The 25,320-nt window shown below is 34.4% G+C and overlaps 2 protein-coding genes across 3 annotated transcripts in view; one reads left to right on the forward strand and one right to left on the reverse strand.

Moving 5' to 3' along the window:
• Window positions 1–4,160: 4,160 nt before the first annotated feature.
• Window positions 4,161–20,292, forward strand: LOC137402192 (transmembrane protein 184C-like). 2 transcript variants are annotated; one of them, XM_068088676.1, is made up of 8 exons: window positions 4,161–4,496; window positions 7,422–7,624; window positions 8,230–8,304; window positions 9,615–9,708; window positions 12,334–12,446; window positions 14,709–14,808; window positions 17,261–17,441; window positions 19,007–20,292. In XM_068088676.1, the coding sequence occupies exons 1-8, from the start codon at window positions 4,215–4,217 to the stop codon at window positions 19,267–19,269; spliced, it is 1,311 nt and encodes a 436-aa protein (XP_067944777.1). In that variant the 5' UTR covers window positions 4,161–4,214; the 3' UTR covers window positions 19,270–20,292. The 2 variants fall into 2 exon arrangements, with proteins under 2 accessions (XP_067944777.1, XP_067944778.1); XM_068088677.1 differs by having other exon boundaries at window positions 19,025–20,292.
• Window positions 20,293–23,305: 3,013 nt separating this feature from the next.
• Window positions 23,306–25,320, reverse strand: part of LOC137402184 (band 4.1-like protein 5) — a 29,833-nt gene continuing 27,818 nt past the window's right edge. The window contains exon 12 of the mRNA XM_068088666.1: window positions 23,306–24,378. Within this exon, the coding sequence (XP_067944767.1) occupies window positions 23,916–24,378 (463 nt within the window). The 3' untranslated portion in view covers window positions 23,306–23,915. The remainder of the gene's footprint in view (window positions 24,379–25,320) is intronic.

The raw sequence follows: 25,320 nt of genomic DNA on the forward strand, positions 1-25,320 counted from the left end.
GAAAGATATAAATAGCAAACATGAGATATTAAATCATACGCCAGTTGAAACAAAATGAAATACTAATAATTCAAATATAAAACTCATATTTTATAGCGCAGACAGCTATAAACAGCAAAACAGTTACTGTGAACGTAAACCGGACATTGGACTATTAAATTAAGTTGCATTTAGAATCATACGAGGCTTTTGGAACAACCAGAAAAGGTTTCCGGGAGTTTGAGTGAGTTAGCTTGATTATCATAAATGAACTAGGACTTTAATATTTTCAAGACTGGATTTTTAAGATTGAACCAAGTGCAGCTTTGCGAGAGTTGTTCTCTCGTGAGAAGATAACTCTCAAACTATTCATACTTGCAAAACCATACATTACATGAGGAATCAACATACATTTTTATAACAAAGAATATAGATGCAAGTTGGTCAATATAAAATAGTGCAGCTTAAAACAAAGTGGCTCACCGCAACATGACAACAAAAAGTCTCAGAAAGAACAGCAATGCAAAATATCTTGTTAGCTGCTCGTTATAGTATGACATGACATAAGGCACATGCTTCCCTTCTTCATCATTCGAGTCATTTTAATAGACTGCACTTAGAGGAACCGCGAAAGTAACTAAATTAAGTGCTTCCCAAGACTGGAAACTGAAGTTGTCTGTCTTTTATTAAAGGTCAGACAACTTAAGTTGAAGATGAATTAATTTCCTTTTGGAATAAACTTCAATGCAAACAAGCGCATAGGAATAAAATGAAAATCCTAGTTATCACCATCACGAGTTCAAATCTTATATCATACGATTTTTTATCTTGACCTCTAAACATGACTTCGGACCGAAATGGCTTTTATTACAGTAGAGATTCCTGCGTCATTCAAGAAGTTGTAAACTTGGCTTGCTAAAAGTGTGATGCATTATTGCAGCATAGTTTTTTTTTAATATCGAAAATAGAACCTTCTAAAATTCCCACATTTCTAAAATATACATTCGTAAAGTCGCTGTGTAGTTGGTAGCACTAGAGCTTGCTATGGGTCAAAATGCCGACCATCAGAAAACTAATTGACATTTGGTTTTGACAAATTATGGACATAAAATATCATTTTTTAAACTTTGAAAATGCTTTAGCTTTCACAATTTTGGTTTTGGTCAACTATTCCTTGAACAGCAATGAAGTCGTAGCAGCTGGTTGCATCATTATAAAAAAAGGCAGACAAAGAGGATATTTTAATTCTGAAGCAAATCAAAATACATAAAGTTATTGTTTAAAGTCTCCAGTAGATTTTGTGACATGAAAGACAGAGAGACATTTGTAGACATCAGAGAAAACAATGCTGCGAGGCAATATTGGTTGAGTATGCCACAAAAACATGAATAGATGTTGAGAGCGCAAAAAGAGCAATAAATGGATGATTCATTGTAAGACCAAAAATGGAAAATTCAGGAAGGATGAAGAAGGAAGACGAATCCATGATGGAATGTTCTATTAGTGTCATACGCTATTTGTAAAATGGCCTACCTGCTGTTGTTAAAAATATATTGTTTCTTGCAATAGCTCAGAAAAGAAGCCTCAGAATCACAATCTTAGGATAGTCAGCTAGTCCATCCATTGAATTTTTAACAATGACAAAACCCTAAAATCAATAAAATATGATACAAAAACATACACACATATAGATAGACACACTGTATCCTTGAGTCAATTATGTGATAGTACATGTCAATAGATACATGTGCAATGATATCATCATCCAGCTTGTATGCAACAATGTAAATCATTACCAATTATCATCTCCTCAGCTTCCGGTAAAATTACCAAAATTAATTACAAAATAAAGCCGAAGTCAAGCAAGAATGACAAAATCATTCTATAGAGCATCATAATATCATTGCTATATTCATGAAATAGCAGTATGTCATTAAACACCAAAACATAGCCTCAGTTCTTACTTGTTTGCTTAGTCTTGCCCTACATGATAATTTAAAAAAGTGAGACTGCTGAATATAATATAACTGAGCAAAGGGTTAATTAAAATTATTAAAGTGTAGGTAAAATCTATTTTTATTTGATTGTTTATGATGATAAAAAGAGCTTGTTTTGTGGCAAATGGTGTTGTGAAAAAACAAAAATTTTAAAGAGAACGGTATGAAAAACTTTGCAAAGTCAATTATTTAAGTAACCCCCTAGGATTGCCCGGGCCCGTAATTCCTGGGGCGGCTGAGTCACCCCAACTTTTTAGTGATTTTCGGTGGCCAAGTACTAATAATTGCAGTCTACGCTCATTCACTTGGAATTTCCAACAGCTAATTTACTAGCAACTAGCATTCTATATTGTCTCCGTGAGATCTAGCCAAATGAGTGATCTTGTGATACTCTGTTAAGGCTTGGAAACTTAACTTTATTGCTTATAGTAGGGGTGTAAAGAAGACCAACAAACTTGCAACTTCCTTATCATATAAAACTTAATCAACGTAGAATCAAAACATCGACGAGAGGCACTATGGGGCAGGCCCGTCTAAATAATTTTCTAATATTACACATATATAAACATGTTGAAATAAATACAGAATCATTGTGAAAGACCTCTGACATGGACACATTGACATAACTAGAGCTATTGTAATAAAGAATTAATAGTTCTCATTCTGTCAATGTCCCTTACAGAAATCTGTAGTCTCATGAGTTTTATATCATTCATTGAAAAAAGAAAAAGTTTTGCCTACCATGAACCATAAACAATATATTTATGTAGATTTTTATGTTTACAATTGATTGCATTAAATGTAAATCAATTGCAAACATTGCAATTTATGCATACTTTGAGGGTTGTTAATGCTTAAAAGGTCCAGAGCTTCGGCGCGCTGCCTCAAACCCTGTTGGGAGGCTTACATCGCCCCAAACCCCAAGGTGTTCATAACTAGTTGCCTAACATTTGCCGCCCCAACTTGCAACTAGGGAATACAGGCCTGGGATTGCCAACTTCTGATACTTTTCTGAAGTGTTTTATGTAAACTCATAAAATATCTGATTTTTATTAGAAAAATCAGATACCTTCGTAGATAGAATCGGTCAAGAATATACAAATTTAAAAGATCGTGATAAAACAAAGGAGATCCAAAAACCTACATTCATGGCGGATTGATCAATATGTTAATCAATAAAAAGTTGAATTTATAATTTAAAAGCAAGAAGCCAAATCTTTGCAAATCGGCTACTTTAGAGTTTAGGCTTTGAAATATTTTTAAACTTTGCTAATTGGTGATTTGAAGATATGACTTGTTCAGTCCCTGTACTATGGCTCAATGTGTTTTAACAGCTACGAAGCAGAGGCTTAGTGTATTAGCTTTTGCAAGTAGTTTTTTTTCATAATTTTATATATCAATAAATAGTAATATCAATACATCAAAATGCTGATTGACTCTGCTCGATCATCCTGAAACAGAATCGAGCTACTTATAGAGATGTCTCTGGTTTTAGTCGAGATTCTCCGAAAACATGGTCTGGGAAAAATGCACTCAAATTTTCCTAATAAGATGATTGGAGTATTGTCGTTTTGATTTAAAACAAGCAATCTTCATTTAAGTAACAAACAAAACAGATGTTTACAACAGACTGATTAGCGATACCGGTTGACGGTTTGGAAAACCGCGTTTTGTTACTCTTGTAAAAAAAACATTAGACGATGCAATACAAGTGCATCGTGACGTGTATCAACTGCTTGATGCCAATACAACAAACCATATTTCGGAATACATTATCAGTTGCCTTATTAACCATATATGTCACGTTTGCTAATATGAAGTCAGCACCAATGGAAACATTTTAAAATAACTATGTCAACTTACAAATGATTACAGGCCTAACAAAAATGTAAATAAATGGCCACTGCTTAACAACCTGTAACGCGAAAGCAGTAAGTTTAGCAGCTTGTTTCAGATGAGGCGCGCTAAACTGGCTGAAGACCGCGTGAACGCGGCTCGTATTATGGCTTCATGTATTTTTAAAGTTAAGAACTACGAAATATTTAAAAAAGTAGTTTTTTAAATACATTTTAAATTTATAAACGTAATTAATAAATCCTAAATCAACATTTGAACATTTCAGATGTTTTTATTTTTGTACCCTTACCATTGCCTATGCTCACAAATTATAGCTGTGTTGAGGAAAGTATCCTGCGATAGAGAATGTTGATGCACGGTTTTTGATTGTGATCATTCGCTATGTCGTGTTTTTCGTTATGGAGATCATGGATTCGACAACTCACAATGTCAATATACGTGCTACTACTCATTGTCGCCATTGTATTTATAGCAATTGACTTAGATGCGAACAAAGCTGATACGCACGTTTGGGGATGGTTTATCGGAGGGCTCTTTGTTCTCTTTAGCATTCCAATTACGTTATGGGGAATTCTTCAGCATGCTATATATTATACGAAACCGTTTCTGCAAAGGAGAGAAATAAGAATTCTGTGGATGGTCCCTATTTACGCAACTGATGCGGTGAGTTTTTGGTCATAACATTTTTCATGACCTGCAAACAACACAATTATAATACCAATTTGTGATTAGTCATGGTTTGTGTAAGGTATTATTGATTATATATAATCGATCAAAATATATATATTTTGATCACTCAGTTGCGCAGATTGTATCTTAGACTACTTACAGTTTTTATTCTGCTTTACGTCTGCCAATAAAGATTATATATACTTAGTTACTGTCAGGTAGGCTATTACAAGTTTACATTAGTATTGACTTATGTCTATTTTGTTATATTTTGTCTGGTACACATGTCGACGATTGGAGATTGTGGAATCTTTTAAATACTTGGGAGTGAATGTCTCTAATGACTTTAAATGGGACATACACATAGATGACATTACCTCTAGAGCATATCAAAGGTTAGGGATGTTGAGGAGAGTATTACACGGAGCACCCAGAAACGTCAAAAAAATTGCATATCTTAGTCTGTGCAGGCCCGTTTTGGAATTCGCTTGTGAGGTATGGGATCCATACCTCATAAAACATGAAACACAGCTGGAAAATGTCCAGAGGCGCGCTGTGCGTTTTATTGCGGATCTTAAAGGGGTGGAAAGCGTAACTATGGCCAGAGACAAATTAGGGTTGGAATTGCTTAAGAACAGACGGAAGTCGGCTCGAATGGTTTTACTTAAAAAAATTCTCTCCAGCGGTGTGCATGAGTCTTTAGTCAATAATTTTAACAATATACACAATGACACACACTCACATCATACCAGATCGGTATCCAATGACGTACCTAGGGCTGTTCCAGCCAGCAAAACATTTTATCATAACAGTTTTTTACCGAGAACTTCTCGCGACCTACGAGGAAATTTTTAACGCACTTTTTATAGTCATGTTTTTACTTCGAATATTACTTGACTTTTATTGAAAACATTTGAACTAGATCTAGATATGTACATGATGGCCCTTTTTTTCCTCGGGGATCGAGGTCTTAGGGTTCGATTGACCAAGACCAAGACGAATGTATAATTTTATACTTCTCAAATAGAAAAGTGCTGTTTCTTATTTTAATCAGCTTGAAAGCTAATAGCAAACGCTCTACTAAATTTATTTTATTTCAATTGCTGTTGTCTGCTGATAATTTTCCTGTTAAAACTTCTTTGATTTTGATAGCTAACAGTATTTTCGTTTTTAAATTCTGAAGACTTTTAAAATCGTCAATTAAATTTATTATCTTAAATTATAATAATAAAATTATAATTAGATTAATTAATTCTAGTTGAAAGCCTCATAAATTATTCCATATTAATCAAAATTTTGAATATGTTTCAACTGTCAGCCACAAAAACAAGTAATTCCTACTGTAAAGTTGAATGTGGTCTGTCTGGAGGAGAGAGCAACTACTTTCGGTCTGAACTACATTCGCTTTTCAACTATCAAAATAGATATAAAAAGTTATATTCTTCCTTTAGCAATGGCTAGAACTAGAAATTACTTATGCTTTGTCAATTTTTTCTAATAATTAATATTAGGAAAAATATATTATTTACTGCAGTACCTAAATAATATTACTCCGGTAATCGCTCAAAACTATAACGTAAACCCCCTTTTATGGAAATCTTATTATATCAAGTGTCAAGTTGGTGCTGGTTCTCAAATTCCATTTGAATAATAATAGTTATTCAAAATGAAATTCAATTTAAGTCACATAGTTACAGATATTGCTTTCTCTGTTGCGGCACTGTAAAAAGCGTACAGGAGTATGTGTCTCTAGCAAACATGCTGGTACCCTGGCAGTAGGCTATAGTGTGTCGTGAGAGACCGTCAGGTGTTTCGTTAAAGCACAGAGCATAACTAGCTGCACAATAATTCAGAAATACCTGAATGCGGTCAGTCGGTGCAGGTGTTAGTGTTTACCAAGCCAAATGTCACAAGTTGGAGTCTTATTGAAATCAATCTTTATCACAACCCTTAACTCTGTCTTGTGACAGACGGACAGATGCCGCTCTTATTATACCGGTAGTTAAAATTTATGTTGTTGGTTTTCTTTATTTTATATGTATACAACATTTTCTCAGTTTTTTTTGCAGCATCAGTATTGTTTGGTAGAAAAAAGTTGAAAAATTGATTTAAATTAGCATTGAAGGTGTGTGTTCCAGTCAATTTCTCATAAAATTGCGATTATCCTGTACCCTAAACCAAGTAAAAGAGATAAGAATTTTATATAAAAAGAAAAGTTATTGATACATGTATGCCAATAATAATACAGTTAGGCCTACCGCGGCTTATAGTCATTAACTTGAAAATTTTGTTTAATTTTTTTTCTTTTACAAGGGCTAAAAGGGTTAGTTTGGGAATATCTTGGACGGGTTAGGCATTTCACATGTACAGTGTATGTTACTGTTTTTACTACGTAAAATTGAGCTACAAATGAAGATAAAGCAGATTTGTCTATGGGATTTCTATGACTGTGTAGGCTACAGGTTAGGTCTATCGGATCTCTATTACCGTGTAGGCTACAGGTTTGGTTCTAAAACATTTCCATAAGATATCAAGTAGGCATAGGTCTTATTGTTCATTTTCATTGGAATTTTTTTGATACAGTTTGGCTGTTGTTTTTTTCTTTTATTAATGAAATTCATTTAATGCCCTGAAATTATAGAACAGTTGGTTTATTCTAATAAAAAGTTTCCTAGTCCAAATGACTAAAGATATGTGATGGTTGTTTCCAGTTTTAACACTGCTATACTCTACCCATCAATAAATTGGCTAAATCAGGTCATTGCAGAGAGACTGTGTTGATTTGTGTGAAAGCATTGACTTTTTGTTTTCTCATCTTGTTTTTACAATCGTATGAATGAAAATGTTAGATAAAAAGAAGCTTTCACAAAGTTGGGAGTCCACTTTGCGTTTTGCAATAATTACGCTATTTGGTTTCAGTGGTTGGCGCTTAGGTTTCCATACGCAGCAATATACCTGGATACAATACGTGAATGTTATGAGGCCTATGTCATATACAACTTCATGACATATTTGCTGGCGTATCTGTGGGATCGCTACCCTTTCTTAGAGAGAGATCTGTTGTTGCAGCCTGATGTCAAGCTTTCTTTTCCTCTCTGCTACCTCACCCCCTGGGATGGAAAGTTAGTGAGATTTCTCTAATGCTGTGGGTCTAGTGTTTAGCTTTGGTGACCTCAAAATTGTGTATAAATAGAGAATACACAATATTATATGGTTATAGGCAAATGAAAAGAATAAGTAAGCTTTAGGGAAACATAGTGTTTATTTTTTGCAATTTTTTTTCTTATATAAAACTACACTATATAAAACCAAAGAACTTTGATGCAACTTTTTGAGATTAGCCGAGATTAAGAAATTTAGAAATGATCGATGGTTGATCTGTCTTCCGAGGCGACTTTTCAAATATCTCATTTCTCTCTAATTTGTTGTTATTGAATCCCTGGATGTGAGAAGCAAATGAAATTAAAAATTGATAACAACAGTTACCTTCATCTGTTTTCCATTACTAGTAACTTGTATTACTTCCTCCGCAAGGGTACCTTCCATATTTAGTGTCATATTGGATGGTCTGTGTCTGCACCCTTCTAGCTATAATTACAACCTTTGAAATTTACACGTATGTTCTGTATTTGTATTTTGACATTTGATGTTGGAGTTGTTCACACTTGTAATAATGTTTACACTAAGCTGTCCAGACATGTACTAGGTTTAATAATACGTTTTGTAGAAAGTTTCTCAACAGATGCAAACACGGAGTATTGCAGTATACATTGGTGAGGCCAGTAACAACTTCATTAGCTTTGTAAGTAGCCACTGAGATCTTACTGTTTGATTACTAGTTGATTAGCGGTTTTTACCTTATATTGTGAAAGAGGTCAATGACAAGTTGCTGTCTTGCCAGTAACTATCAACAGTGACTGTCTTACTAGGTCCAAGAAGTGTATAATTGTTTAGATTCGTGAAAATATATTTGGATCTAATTATGAAAGTTAGCATATAATTCCGGATGTAGTATTCAATTTTTATCTGATAGTTCTAAGGGTTAAATCTCGGTAATTTTTTTCAAAAAAACTTCATTTTGCTGTCTCAACAATTGAATGAATGAATGACTACTGTCTCCCTAGTTGCTTGAATGCTGTACATGTAATAAAACTCTTACTGCAGCTCATAATAATACCTTGCTATATATAGCTTGATTCAATTAACTCTATGAATATTTTATGTTTGTTTACTGCTATGTGTTTCTTATGCTTCACTTCTCTAAAGTCAATGAATCAAGTTTATACCAACAAGTTTGTTGAAATGTTTATTGAATGAGAATAGAAAGGATTTCATTTGCTCAAAGGCTGATTATGCGATGTTGTGAACATGAATGTATGTTTGAGAAGCTCAAAGACTTCTTGGGCCAAAAGATGAACGTGCACAAAATGTTGGTAGATTTTATCAGAGCGCTCAGGATAAAAAGTACATGCAAATTGATGTCACTAGTTGTTATCATTGCTATAGTATATATTTGTTATTTAGTTAATTCATCTTGTTCTCTCAGTCATTTTGCAACTACAGGCGTCATAATCGCACTTTTGCTTGATTCGAGCATTTTAACCATGATCTAGTATTGTTTATTTTAACCTTAAAACATCCTGGCAGTCAGAGCACCTCAAACATCAAAAACGATCTCAAATGATAGAAAAATATCGATATTTTCTGATGAAATCTATCAAAATTTTGTGCAAGCTCATCTTTCGTGATTCTGTTTTATTCTGTAAATTTGTGCTGAATGTTGGGCCCAATGAGTCAGTTTTCATGACTACAACAAAGTAAAGCTGTTGAGAGTTGTCTGCTCTCAAGGGTGTATTTGTTTTAATAGTGCTTTATTTGGTGCGGTGTATAATTTCTATTATTGGTCCTCTATTAGATAGTGGCTTTCATAGTGGCTCCTGATGGTGACATTGCTTCGTTAATACTTGGTCAAATTATAGAATGAGCATAATCAGCAGATTCAATTATGTGTGTGCTAATAAAACCTTTTAATGCGTGGTACATGACATCATTAGCCTCAAAATTTTGAATAAGAAAACTGCTAAAATCGATTTGCTCTCACATGTCTTCTAGGATCTGCGAGCTGTCTGGTGTCTATCACGAAGGTTCATTTAAAGGAGATGGAGCCTGGCTCTATCTAACCATCATAAACAGCATTTCACAAAGTGTAAGTGTTATATCTGTTCAGACTATTGTAGATAATTTAACTGGTTTGTTCAATGTCTATTTGAATAACACATCGTGTAAGACATCCATAGCACTGCTCTAGATTGATCGCCAACTTAATCAAACCTCATGTGATGCAAGATTGGATAGAGAATACAACTTCACATGCTTCTTGAAAGGTTGAATTGAAACAAAAATCATGTTACGGTTATTTGATATCAAAAGGTTCAACCTGTCTTACTCTGCTGTGTTGTAGGTGCAAAATAGGTGGAAATGTGATTACAAGCTCTTTAAAGCTCAAAAACTAACAGTTGATCATACCCATCACAAAAACGGCCGTAGGTTTGAATCCCTTTTTTGAGGACGTTTTCAACTCGATGTGGTTATTGTTTTAACATGTGATGTTATCATGTTCAATGAAAGGCCAATAAAAGGCTTCATATAAAATGTCTCGCAGCTCTAGTTATATGACAAACACTTTGGGTTTTACCGGAAAGCCCTTATGAAATATAGATGCTCGCTACTTTACAGTTCTCTTAGCAATAGTTAAAACTTGAACTGAAGCTAACATAATCTGATCATGTGACCTATATTTCCCGCCAAATGATGCGAACAATTTATACAACATGTTTTGACCATCACAGGTGACCAACAGGCTCCTCATGTTTATTAGAGAATTATATGCACCCCCTTGAGCTAAAGTTAAAAAATTAAACTTGATTTTAGGCTAGGTTTTGAAATTTCGGTGCTCAAAGTGACAGCATTACAATGATAATGAAATAAATGCGTAAGGACGATAAACATGGTTTTATTGAATGCATGAAGTTTGTTTGTAAAAATATTTCAACGAATGAGGTTGCAAGAAAGCGTAAACAGATGCACATCGTGTTCAACTACATCACATTTGAGCCATTTTGAGAGGGATTCCAACCTAGCGCCATTTTCGTGATGGCTGCAATAATTTGTTTGTTTTGGAGCTTTTACGAGCTTGTAATCACATTTCCACATACAGTCAAACATGGATAACTCGAACTTCATGGGACCGCGCGAAAGTGTTCGAGTTATCAGAGCACTGTCACAAGTCCATTTATTTATTTATTAGTAGATACATGCACATATACAAACTATAATAGAAATCAAAAGCATAAATAGCTTGTTTCAAATTAAATGCTTCTAATGTAAAGTTTAAAACTTTTTTATCAAAAAGTATAGGAGATTTTTCTATCACTTGAGATTGTTTTGTTGTTTGAGGTGATGTTATTGCCAGGACGTTTTTTAGATTAAAATTGGCACAACATGATCGTTGTTGAAATGCTCAGTAGAAAAGACATCTTTTTCTTTTGAGCGTTTTAACCGAGATCAATTTTGCCGATTTTTCTTGAAGTTTATGCGAAGGTCACCTCACTTTTCCATGCTTCCGAAAGGCGATCGCTAAGCGGATGTTTGGTAAAAATCAAAATTCACCAAACCTTTAGAAAAGTCATTGACAAAAATATTTTGCCGACGGTGGTAATAATGACGCCTATGATTTACGAAAAGTTGAGGTTTACCTCTATGACTTGGAATAAAGTAATTTTCTAAAGCAATAACAACCGTCTCGGTAGCCGTTGGGCAAAAAACTGTTCGAGTTAACAGAGTTGAGGTCGAGTTATCTAAAGCAATTTATCATTACGTGGGAACGGACCAAAGAAACCGTTCAAGTTAACCATGTGTTCGAGCTATCCGGGGGCGAGTTATCCATGTTTGACTGTATTTTGTATCTACAACACAGCAAATTAATACTTGGTGAACCTTTCGATACCAAATCATTGTACTGTAAATTTTGTTGCAGGTCAACCTTTAACATTACTCAATAAATACCGGGATGGCAATCAATTAGTAATGTGAATTAATAATAATGTTAAATTACTTATTGAATTGTTAATTAGCAATTTAGTTTTAATTCAAAGTTTAATAATTTAAGTAAGTGTTTTCTGCAAAAAACTTACTTAAATTTTTAACGATGTTTTTATTAATGCTTGATAATTCAGTTTTGATAATTGGTAACTTGATAATTCAGTTTTGAAAAAAATTGCTTCACTAATTCAATTAATAATCTGCTTATTTAGCAAACCAAGTATGCAATTTAATCCATTATTTATTTTCACGCACAAATTACTTAGGTAATGTAATTATCAATGAATTTACGTGAATTTGTTAGACCGATTTATTATTTTAATGCCTAATTCGGATTATACCAAAGTTATCTTGTTAATTCAATCATTAATACAAATTCAGAAACCCTAAATTAATTACTAATTCTGTTTTAAACTACCTATTAATTTAATCGCCTTCTCTGCTGACGCCCCGACCCTGTTAAGTTCCACTAATCAGAAGTTATCTCTTATTCCGAACGTTGTAATTTGTGGTATGTGACTTTTTCCAAAAGTTATTGATATCTTTCTCTTGAGACTAGATAGGCCTATAGCTGGGATTCACATAAACCGAACAGTAACCACGCTCAGTTAAAGATGTAAGTAGTTTGGTCGTATACCAACGCATTATTTATGACCTCCAGCTAACCAGAGGATGATGACAATAGTTAATATCAATAAGTTGAATAGATCTAGCCTGTGTTCTCTTGCAGTGGTCACTCTATTGTTTGGTGATATTCTATCAAAACATGAAAGAAGAGCTGAAGCCCATGCAGCCTTTCAAGAAGTTCATGTGCATCAAGTTTGTAATCTTCCTTTCTTTTTGGTGAGTACAGTTATAGTGTTTCTAAGTGTTAAAGTCACTGCTTGCGAGATTGTTGTACTAAAGTATTTTGGTGTTGAGATAAAAGTTCTCCACAGTTGATATTTGTCTTTTTATGTTGTCATGACTCTAAATCTTTAGTTTACTTTCTGTCTTCTTTATCTTTTATTCCAGGGATTCCCAACCTTTTTCATTCTGTTCCCCATTATGCCTTTTTCATAAATTTGGTTCCCCACGCACTTTTAACCTACATGACTAAAAACAACCAATACAAATTATAATCTCATTGTATTGTACGTATGTAAACATATAACAACATATTATTAAGTTTTATACAGCAAGCATACAACACACAACAATACATGACCTTTGGCATGACGGTGAATTGGTTTATGACTAGGTTAACTTACTATCCAATCAAAATCTGGATAGATGTGTTCATATGTATCTGGGTTCGGACTAGTAGCTCATTATTAGCAACTAGTGTTATAGATAAAACTAAAATGATAAATGATGAAACTCAAACTCACACGGCACTTTAGGACATAAATTAAAAATTTTAAAAATCAAAAACCTCTCTGTTCCCTCCTTGTATATTCAAAATTCTCCCTAGGGGGGAATTCCTCCTCGGTTTGGGAACCCCTCCCTGGTTAGGTAACCCCTGTTGTATGCTATATTTCTCACAGCACTCTTTCGTTCTAGCTAACACTAATATACTTGACTACTTGTTACACAGAAAAGCTTCATGGTGAAGACTGCTTTATAAATCCGCTGCCAACAGCTAAAGTCGGTTTAGTAGAACCTTTATCGATATAGCTGAGTTTCTAATTAATGTCTTTTTATCATTTGGGTATAATGGACATGTCACCTTCATAAATCTATGAAAAGTTCAAAACTTCAGCTATGTTTTGAGAGCTGCTAATTTCTTTGCAGCTATTTTATCAAGGTAATAATTTATAATCAGTAAAATTTAAAATTGTTTTTTGTCACTGATTTACTTTTAAAAGATGTAAAACTTAAGTTTTAAGATTTTATATGCTATTAGGTTGCATGTTAACAACACAATGCTAACCAAGCCTCAGCAACATCTGTTCGAAATATGAAAACTTTTGACACTCGTTAGTATACTGTGAAGAAGTATCTTTGTTCTTCAAATAAGCAATGCTATGCAATCCGTCTTATGAAGTTCTAGATTTTTCTGTATTCATTTTCTTGTCACTTTAATTTAGTAAAACTCTATTGGGAACTAAAATTCATTTTTTATATTCTTTGTCCGCAAGCTGAGCTCTGCAAGATTAAACCGTACCGATTCATTGTATGACATGCCAGTCCCAGGGATCTTATTAGTATCTATTGTCCAGTGTAAATCAAACTGGATCAAATGCGCATCTCAGATTAAAAAAACTACTTCTGATGACACTTCTGTGTAATTTCTGTCCACATATCCTAGAAAAATTTTATTGATTCCTCCGTTAAATAACAAGGCATTATCTTTATCAACCATCAGCGCACACTTTCGGATGTATTTACCTTAATTGTTAGATAATCATGAAAAAAGTATTAAGAATGTATTCAAAAAGGATTTTGCGTTGAAACAAGTCGCCTAACCTTTCGGTTTATGTCACTCATTTTTGAACATGCATTTGTAACATGTGATAGATTTTGCATCTTATAAATTTGCAGGTTTATAGTATACCCTGCGACATTTAGGTTGTGGTCCAAAGCGGGTGTGTGATAAATGAAGGATCATAACTCTTTTTCAATTGCAAATTTGCAATTAAAAAGCCAGTTTTTTGCAAACTGCCTCAAGCATTCAAATCAGTGCAATGAGGTTTTAATGCCTTTTATACATAATTGTTAAATGTATTAGTATAGTAAAAATTTACATTCAAATTTAGAATACTGAAAAAATATAGCTCCGACAAATCGCAACAAGCTATCAAACCTTCATATGTTAACTGTAAGCAGAGAATATCAGCTTGTAAAGGAATTTCCTGTTTTTCTAAGGCATATTTATTCAAATATTTGATCAAATTTGGAGTTATGTTACAGCAGCTTTCATGCATTCATATCTGCGGTACAAATGGCTGATAGTATGCTGGGCATTTCGAAGCCATATTCATTGGTAGCGAAAGAGTTAATCAACTCATGAAAAACTCCACAATGTTTTATCAACAGTGTAGCGCTTAATGTCATTTTTTTAGTCACAACAGGAGTGATTTTCTCTCATCTTAACTTGTATGTTTATCTCTATGTATGTTGCAGGCAGTCAGTGCTGTTAGAATTCCTGGTTGCCATTGGTGCGATCAAACAGGATACAAACTGGGTTGTCTATGATACGGCAAAGATAGCTGCCGGCATTCAGGTCTGCTCTTGGTTCACATCCTTTTGTGGCCTCTTTTATTTCAAGCGTTTCAGTCTAGCTGTTTTTACTCCACTTTCAAACCTAGTGTGTTTACTACAGTTGTACTCTCTGCGTTCTACTGCATTACTATTCGCATGTGTGTGTTTTATGTTAGATTGGAGTTGTGAGGGCGGGCAGAAAAATTTGTTTTAAAATAAGTATAGGTGCTTGTTACTTGCTAGGTCAAGCAGTTTTGGGGGTGCAGTTTAGTACTATGCATATAAACTAGAAATTCCACTGTCATACAGCCCACGACCAAAGTGATATTGGAAAAAAAAAGGGTACTGATGGTTGAGAAATACAATATTAGCAGTCAAATGACACTGCAGTGCAATAGGATAACAAACAGCAATAATGAAAGGAAAAGATTATATGTTTATATCTCTCCCCCTGCAATAGGAGAAATGCAATATTGGCCAATATTAGAAGTAAAATGTACTGATATTATTGAAATAACCAATATTATTAATATAGTAATAATATAAAACTAATGCACAATTTTGTTTACATTTAAAAACGTCATAGTTAGCGATATCAAGCAGTTGTGATATTTATATAGATTTTTAGAAAATCTGTACTCCGTAATCATCGTTCTGTAGTCATCCTAACTTATAATTAAATATCGTAATACTCTCATAAGAATTGTTCGAAAAAATATCGTCATTTCCTTTACTTACACTGCATTGGACATCAGTTAGAATTCCAAAGTACTCGAAAGTTTCCAAAATGTCAGTTACTTTGAAATCGGCAAAAATGAAACGATTTCAGTACTTCTACGTGAAATACAGAAACCTTCGGCAATGCTATAGACTGGTGAAATGTGCACGTTATTTTTTCGCGAAATGCGCACGACTTAATCGTTCTATACTCTGTCGCCCGGCGTTTCAATTTCCGGTCTTAACTTTTATTAAACCAAGCTTTTCAAGCGTTTTGTGACGATTTTCGTTCTAATAAATCTGTCTATTTATGTATAATCCGATCAGATGGGTTAGTTTTAGGAATTTGCGGTAACCTTTCAAAGGCTTGGTAACATATTTAAATAGGTTTATATGTGTTTGTATCATTATTATACTTAAACGACTTTACTGAAAAATAGTTAAATTTGTTGATAGGATTTCGTAACAAGAGTTTGGTGACGGCCGTTAACGGATAATTTTTCGGGAGTTGTGTGCACATGTGCATTTATCATAAATCTCCCAAACCAATCGCTTCGCTCGTGTTTGGTCGTGGGAAAATAGTTGATGTACTGTGATTCGCCTTTGTGTGCAGCCTGTGATAGACTGTAGCATTTTTTAGGGAATGGTTTTACTGTAGCTCATTGGAAAGTAGATGATGTTCGGATCATTAGAATTTGAAAATATGTTTAGCAAAAAATTGGCTTTAATATCAACAAACAGGTGTCCAAACATTGTGAAGGGTGCCAACTTGTTTTTCTAAAGGTTTATCTTAAAGTGAGAAAATTGTTGTTCAAACATAATAAAACATGCACTGTATTCATCAGGTTTTGAGGAAAGCTATACATGCATTACAAACAGCTGGATGCGCAATACATACATCCTTTTTGCTTTCCTAACGTGTTTCATATGAGTACGCACATCTAGGGTTTTGTTGAATGTTGTAAGTCTTATTGTTTATGATATAGAATTTAGCATGAGTATTGGTTCAAGTTATGGTTCATCATCGAAGCTTTCAGAATATAATAACATGGTCTCTCAATAACTAGAAGGCGATATCTGCGCAAAGACTTTGTGAAGGTGTGGGGAATATTATTAGTATGTAGCATACGTACCCATCCCAAACTTTTGTTTCTAATTTTTTTCTCAGAGTGAGTGAGCGGATACCATGGTGCCCATTGCAATTATATCATTTACTGTACATGCTGTAGCTATTACATGTCACACCTAAGTAATCACACCGGGGGTAATGTGCCAGTGTTCAGTATTACGTAAGGTAGGCAATATTTGGATAATATTTTACCTTTTTTGTAGTAATATCTGTTCATGTTCATGAATTATTTAGCTTATTTATCTTGTGTTTTGTCATTAGTTTAGTATATCTATTTGTATTTTTGTTATTTGTTATGTTGTTGCTATTTAACATTAAATATAGCTTTTTGCCATCAAATCAATAACAAGAGTGCTTTAAACTAAAAGTAATTCTTACAAAAGATTTTGCTATATTTACAATTATAGTTGACTGAATTCCTGAGACAGTTTCTAGAAATGCGTGTTGATACCAAATACCAATTTGTTAAAAATATTGGTCTAGCAGGGCAAATCTGTTTTTTATTTTAATCTCTACAAAGCTCAAAATCGATTTCAAAAGTATATTACCACGTTTGTGTCAAGTTTTTAGGTAATTGGGTCCCCCTACGTTAACAGAATTCTATAACAGGTGTTTATTCTATTTTTAGGATTTTGCGATATGCATAGAGATGTTTGTGGCATCAATTGCTCATTACTTTGCATTCTCACACCATCCATATATAGACCCGAGTCAGCAACGTAATGCAAGTTCCTTTTTCCAGTCGCTCCGGCACATGCTCAATATAGATGATGTGACTCATGACGTGAAGGACCATGTGAGGGTAGTAGGTATGTGATTGATACATCCGTACAGTCTATGCTAAATGTTTTGTAATTCTGTAAATAGAAACCTAAGGCTCTTCCGTTCATGTATTTTATGTCATTGATAAAATAGAATATTTTTGTTTGACATTTTGCCGAATTTTTCAATTTGGTTAAGGTTGACTTGCAATAAAATTAACATTAAAGTTATTTGGTATCAGAAGATTCACCATGTCTTACTATGTTGTGTTGTAGGTCCCAAATATGTGGAAATATGATTACAAACTCTTAAAAGCTCAAAGAGGAAAAGCCGCCGTAGATTGGAATCTCTTTATTTCGATGACGCAGCCATGAAATTTGGTTATCGTCTTGTCACGTGATGTTCTCACGTGAATTAAAAGGCCAATAAAAGCTCAATATAAAACTTCTCGTAGCACTAGTTTATGACAAACACATCGGGTTTTACCGAAGACCCCATATCAAATATAGATGTTCGCTACTTTACAGTTTTGTTTCGGCATTATTCAATCGTCAAGTCGTAATCTGATCATGTGACCCAATACTTCGCAAATAATTTCTGCAGCACTTTTCGATTATCACAAATGACCAACAGGCTCGTCATGATTATCAGACAATGATATGTACGCCTTCAAACTAAAGCTAAAATATTTAAGGAATTTTTACGGTAAGTTATAAGATATCACTGCTGAAAGTGACAGCATTACAATGACGATAAAATAGACGCGTAAGTACTATAGACATGGTTTTATTGAATGCGTGAAGTATATTTGTGAAAATATTTCGACGAATAAGGTTGCATGAAAGTGTAAACAGAAGCCATCATGTTCAACCAAGTTCCATTTGAGGCGTTGTGAAAAGGGATTCCAACCTACAGCGTTTTTGTGATGGCTGCGATTAACTGTTCGTTTTTGAACTTTTAAGAGCTTGTAAACGCCTTTCCACATATTTTGCACCTACAACACAATAGAGTAAGACATGGTGAATCTTTCCATATTAAATAACCGTAATGTGAATTTTGTTGCAAGTCAACCTTTAAAGAATGAGTTGCGTTGTAAGAGCAAGTTAGTCTTGGTTAGTTTGAGATGAACTTTACCAAAGTTGGGGGATTTTATCAGAAGGTATCGGTATATTTCTACCGTTTGCGATTGTTTTTAATTTTAGAGGTGATCTGACTGCCAGGATGTTTCAAGATTAAAATTGATAAAATAAATCTCGGTTAAAACACTCAGAAGAAATAAATACGGAGTGACGTCACTAGTTGCTATCGTTTCTATGGCTAGTATCGGCTATTACGATCAAGTAACATCATTACCCGTCTCCGTCAGTTTTTTTAATTTTGATAAACGCCATAATCGTAGTTTTGCTTGAATCTGGGAATTTAAACTGTAATAGTTTCATCGATTTTAGTCTCAAAACATCCTGGCAGATAAAAATAAATAAAACAAAATCGAAAATAATAGTAAAATACCGACACTTTCAGATAAAATCTGCTACATTTTTGAGTAAGTCCTATAATAGTTCTATAACTATTTTACTATCTGGACACACAGATAGTTCATCTACTTTAACAGAACATTTGCTGTTTGAAGGTAAAGCAGCAAGTCGAACTCTGGGAATGAGTTTGCCACGACCGGGTTATGGTGCCAACTCGGAGCACATACCTCTGGTACGTTACTCTCAACAGGGAAATGATGAATCGCTCAGCGTATCTTTCGAGTATCGACCGAGAAATGGCTCGGAAGACAGCGATAGTCTTATCAATTATACAGAGTTTAGCGAATCAATACGTAGAAGTAATGAACATTTACCGGCACCAAGAAGGGATCAAATTTGATTTTTTTTTTTAATTTTATGGATTTTCAATAGATACACATAATGAAATGGACATTATTTATTTAACCCAAATCTCTATTTTGGTTCGGCACATGCAATGACAGCTTATTTTGTGATGCTTAAAAATGTCTTCAATTTGGTCTTCGGTACCCTTATTTGTGCCGGTTTCTCAGACATTCAAATCGTGCAGGAATATTGACATTCATGTATTTTTATGCGTCGTAGTATGTATATGTATGTAACCATGTTCTCCAGAACTGTATTGTTATCGCTACATTTTTAAAAGCTTCATTGGTCCAATCAGTTATGAGCATTTTGTATCAACAAAGTTGGCATTAATATGGAATACACTTGTCAACTTTTTGTGCTCAACAATTCTATAACTGCGTTTGTATTTTTTATATTTGTAACAGTTGAAAAGTTTTGTACATTAACATTTTGTGTCATTGCTGAAATACGCTACCGATTGTATTGAAGATAATTTGTCTTGGAAAATTACCTATTTAGAATGTAATTTGAGTTAACGCTCCTCCGTATAATTCGTAGTAAGACTGTGTGCTCATCAATCAGCCCAAAGTTTACAAATCTGATCACTGTGTAAGGGAGTACTGCTATGTAATAGAAGGTCTCTCATTTCGCAAGTGGCTACGATGAAAAAAACATATATTTTTTATACATTGCCGTAATTGAAATTAGTATCTTCTACCCATTAACAGTCGTGAAGTGTTATATTTGTCTGTGTACACTCGCCTATTTCTGTCCTGTAGTCTAAACTCATCTGTCTAATTCTTTTGTTCAAATCTCATTCTCATTTCATTTTCTATAATCAGTGCTTCTGTCTCCTGGATTTGAAATACTTTGACATGAGTAAAGATAGTACTATCTTTACTCTGATTTGTGCATGCTGACATAGCCAGCTTTTGGTATTATTTCAATAATTTCTATCACTTATTGCTTCTTTTACTTACTATTGTTATCTACAAGGAAGTCATACACATGTAATTAATAAAATATACATGATGTTCCAAAAATTTATCTGTTTTATTGATGGTAACAGTTCTGTAGCTGGTAATGTAAACAATGTGGTAACTTAAATATTTAAAGATAATGTATTTTGATCCGTAGCTGCTTTCCTTGTTCTTCTTGCGGGTCGGATGTTGATCAATTTATGGATAGCTGATGTCGTTTAAGAAATAGACGAATTGGACCACAAATAAGTTTGAACAAGTCATAGTTGCATTAGTTGATGAATTGGTTCCTAGTCTATCACTCTCTGCATCATTGACGATGTAGTTTTCACTTTCGTGTTAATATCCATAGTAAGAAGTAGCAGACAACTCTTTATAATACGCAGTCATATTTTATTACTGTTTGCCATACATCTGTGAATACTTGTTTAGACTCATAACTCTAAAGCCTGGTTCCCGTATACGTCGCAAAGCACCGGCGACAGCACCGCAGGCTATTAGTGGCGAAATGGGAACCTACGTGCCGGGTACCGCCGGTAGTTGCCGGCCGCAACGCAATAGTTTAGCGCTGTTCAAATTTCGCAAAAGGCCGCAGGCAAAACCTTTCCGAAATGCAGTTTACAGGTGAAGGTCACCATTATAGAAACGGCATGGCGAGCGTACATTTTATTATTATTGTTTACATTTTGTTTCATGTAGGAGACAACTCCAATTTTCCTTATGTTTTCAAAGTTGAATTATATGGAAATTTATACTTGTTTGTAGATAGCAAGGTCTAGGCTGAGAGAAAAACAAAAAAATTGTATTTGTCCAAAAAGTAGTTATATATATGTAATTATATAATTATATATAATTAAAAATGTGTAATAATAAAATACTTACTACAATAAGAGCAGTGTCAGTCTCTCCGAGGTCATGCTATGAGCAATAGGGAAAAATTAACATTGCACTGGAATTAAACTCACATACTTCAGTTAACAGACCAGCACAGTAACCACTCAGTCACCTTACCACACTAGGAATTAACTATGCACATATGTAATGATTGCTCATTGCAATCACTCTCAGAGCACAGGACTGTCAAGCTTACTAGTCACCATAATAAAGGGTGGTGTCTGTCTGTTCATCCTTCTGTCGGAAGCCAGGGTTAGAAGTTGAAATAAAGGACTGTAATAAAAGATTTTAACTAATGAGTATTTACTGCGTATTCCATTTCATGATAGATAGTTATCGATATTTGGTCGCTTGAACTTCTCTAAGGTCGACCAAAAAAATTCAAACAGACCTTTAGCTACGGCTAGTATGCAATATATTCATTAGCGACACTAGATTTAGCAAAGATTGTTGTTCTGTTGTTGAATTGTAAAACAATAGTTGTCACAATACTGCAGGTAACTTGCTTAGGTAAATTGTACTTTGCAACTGTACATGTGTTCATCTAACCCCCAGCAAACGCAGTTATCCTTCATTATGGTTATTGGGCATTCGACCAAGAAAAAGTAAAAGGCTGTACACTAGATCAGCAATGGTCTATAACTTGTGAGTTAGTTTGTAGAAAAAATATTGCTGGTTGCTTAAATTTGGTTTATTTGTTTGCTTTCCCTGAAAAAAAACTAAACATTTTCACGTTCTTCTTTTTAACAGTAAGGAAAACTCTGCGAAAATGCTTGCTTGCAAAAAATGTTTTGTGAATCACTTTCACCCATGTAGTCTCTGTTTCCCGCCGGATTAAGCCTTTAGTCTAAGATTCTCGCTTTTTATTCGCTTGAACTGATGTTGCATTGATCTCATGCATGATAGATATCCAAATATTAGAAAATTTGTGTTGCACTGAGAGAGTGAAAGACAAAGCGTTAAATATTGAGATCGGTGTGCACCAATCGTCTCCTTGGCCCAGTAAGACAATTAGACGATTGAGTGACATACATATAAGCAGCTAGAGAACAGCCCACTCTTGTCTTGTCATCAACAGAAGTGTCCACAGTTTGCTTTTTAAAGACTCGCACTAGGCTATGCCTATTGGTTGCTGATAAGTGTATCGATGAGCTGATTGGTTTGTTTGACAATGCCTGCCAAGTAACTGCCCTACCATTCTCTCTGGCCAGACTTGAGAATGGTTAAATTTGTGGCAGGAGAAATCGATCTTTTTAGAATATTTGTTGTGTCATACTAATTATGACTGCTTGCTTTTGAGTATTTTGGGTGAACAGAACTACTTCCTGTTATTCTGCTTGCACAAGAGACCTGTCATAAACCAATAAACTAGGGTATCAAAACAATTCTCTTTTAAATAACAGAAGATTTTCATTGTCACACGGCAGACACTCCTACAACATAAATTATCCATTCCGAGAACGGTTACGGGATCGCACATTATACAAACAGTTAAATACATGTATATTGTCTAGCCTATTTCAAGATGTTCCCAAACTCACCCCTTTAGACCTTCAAGATGACAAAACTGAACTTAACTTCTTGATTTAATGACTGTACAGTAACTGTGGAATTATTGGTTTGTATCGACAACTTTTTCCCCTGCTTGCCTTATCACTTATACTTGGTTTATGGTCCACAACTACACTTTCAAGGTCAACAACTTACATCGATTCTTTCAACTTTTTTTATACAGCAAAGTCTATGCTGCAAACAAACATTGTACATGCCCAAAATAAGTTAAAAATGTATAATAGATAACCTTCCTTATTTTCCTTTGTTTTTAAGCAAAAAAGAAAATGATATTTTCAAGGGACACTTTGGGACTCTCAGTATTCAACTAAAGTTGGAGTTCTTGCAGCGGATTTGTCACTATACGTTAGATGAATTTTCTTATACAATGCTTTTATTTTATTTTTACACTTTTACACTTTTACACTAACACTTTACATGAAGTCTTTACACTAAGTGGAATTCACATAAAAATAAGTTTATTATAGATGGGTGTCGACTGCATATGAAAATAAGTTGATGTTTTGCCTGAGATGAGTATTGGCAGGCTGTTGTTTATATTACCACCACATAATTATCCAGCATTTTCATAGTATTTGTGCAAGCTAATTCCTATATTTTCCAAAAAATATAAATATTGCATAATAATTTATAAGCAGTGTAGGAACAACACAGAACTGAACAATGTATAAACTGATACAAACGAGATATGATAAATCCATAAGAGTACACTGCCAATGTCTGAAAAGCATTGCTTGCGCTAGGAGTTGTCAACACATACATGGTTTAGGGTAGTTTCCAAACTACATACCTGAAAAAAATTGCTCCCAAAAGTGAATTAAAATATTTTCTAACTAGATTGAGATTCATACAAACACTGTTTTGCTTATTATATAGCAATCAGGAATAGCTAAAAAACATCTGAGTGCTGTCATGTTCAAACTTGAGGCTACAATTACCAGAAAAAAACTTTAAAGTGTGCACCTTTACAAAAACACGCCTACTACAAGTACATTTAATCTATTATCAACTTGTAGTGATATGCCTTCGTGGGCAAAGGGTGTAGACCTGTGTTAGAGTGTTAGATAAACTACATAACGCCTATTGCAAGCTTGCGATGTTCTTAGTGAAATTTATTTATTGCGGTTTGCTTTAATACGAATTTTACTACAAGTTAAATTATTGAATAGTTTTGAACACATTGCGCCAAATATTCTAAGCATTTTCTAATAATTTAGCTAGTTACAGAGTTGGCTAAAGGAGAAGCAGGTGAGGTAAGTGTGTTTACTGAATCGTCACTTTCTGTGCTGTATCCATCACTCCCAGACCGCCTTGTTCCAGGCGTCGATGAGTCTACGTCGATACCAGAGTCAGCCATTCTTGTTTCTGTCTTCCAGGCGAGAAGTCGCTCTTTTGAAACTTGGAGCACCGGAAGCGCTGGTCGAATTAATGGCTTCCGAGTCGCCTTTTCAGAAGGAGGCTGAGATAGATCTGGCTTGTTGGCTTCGAGTTCAGACTGTCTTTGTTGAAACTCTTTTTGCTGCTGTTTAATGGTATCATAATGCGCAAAAAGTTCATCGAGGTCAGAGAGATTAGCTGATTGTGGATTGCTAGACTCACTAGAAAAGTCAAGCATTTTAGTCGCTAGAGTAGATAACTCCTGTGATCGCTGCTTCTCTCTGTTTTTTTCGTCGCTCCTAAAATAGTTTTGCAACCACTTATGAATGCATGCAAAATAAAAATGCTATGAAAAAATATAAACTTCTTGTAACTTGTCGTATTCACTCAAATCATGAGCTCAAAAAACAATTTACACTCAGTGAACTGCCCAGTATCAGTGAGCAAAAAGTGAATGGGCCTTTTGACCTTCCCTTAGAAATCATCTACATTGCCTTTGAACTCAGGATTTGGATGGTTATCACGGTTGTAGATAATTGTTCAAATTTGAAAACCAATAATAGCAGATCTAGCATGCAGTTTCACTTTGTCATGCAAATTATAAATTCTATCTTTGTCGTAACCCACTAATAGCCATTAGGAATAATGATTTTATTTGTATGTATAATGTCTATTGGCAGTTTAATCAAGGCCTGTTTGTGATGCAAATTATTTACCACAACGATCTGTAGAAAACAAAGTGCGGGTTATTGGCTAGTGTACACACAGTTTTAAAGATAAGCAAATTTGCTCTAATACCGTATTTTGATAACTATAGCTTAAATAACACGCTAAGAAACTCACCAAAACTATCTGTGGCACTTTAACTACGCGGTAGTTATATCCAATAAAGTCTTCATACCCTTTTTACTTTTTGACTGCGCTAACAGCAAAGTTTAAAAGAATCGACCAATCCATCAAGGTTCGATTCTTGATTGATCAACAATCGATCAAGCATTGATCGCATAGCTTTTTGCCTGTTATTGCAATTTTGGTTTTCTTTATTCCTAAAATACTGGCCTTAGTTTTTCACTAGTCCAACAGTTCTTTCTGCTGCTTAGTTACTTTCACAGCCTGTAATCTGCGGAATATGATTTGCTTTTTTGGTGCAATTTTGGTTAAGTCTTTTCTAGTTGTTTGTAAAAGCTACAGACAATGTTAAAACTATTAACATAGGCCTGAAGAGGTTTTGTGTAAAAATA

Source organism: Watersipora subatra, chromosome 8, assembly GCF_963576615.1.
Source record: "Watersipora subatra chromosome 8, tzWatSuba1.1, whole genome shotgun sequence".
Classification (NCBI taxonomy): domain Eukaryota; kingdom Metazoa; phylum Bryozoa; class Gymnolaemata; order Cheilostomatida; family Watersiporidae; genus Watersipora; species Watersipora subatra.

What these genes read in the sequence shown, in the direction of transcription:
- LOC137402192 (XM_068088676.1), top strand. Translation starts at nt 4,215, where the DNA reads ATGTCGTGTTTTTCGTTATGGAGATCATGGATTCGACAACTCACAATG. An exon ending in GTAACAACTTCATTAGCTTT is followed by an intron (nt 8,305 to 9,614) that starts GTAAGTAGCCAC and finishes CATGTCTTCTAG; the next exon opens with GATCTGCGAGCTGTCTGGTG. An exon ending in TAAACAGCATTTCACAAAGT is followed by an intron (nt 9,709 to 12,333) that starts GTAAGTGTTATA and finishes GTTCTCTTGCAG; the next exon opens with TGGTCACTCTATTGTTTGGT.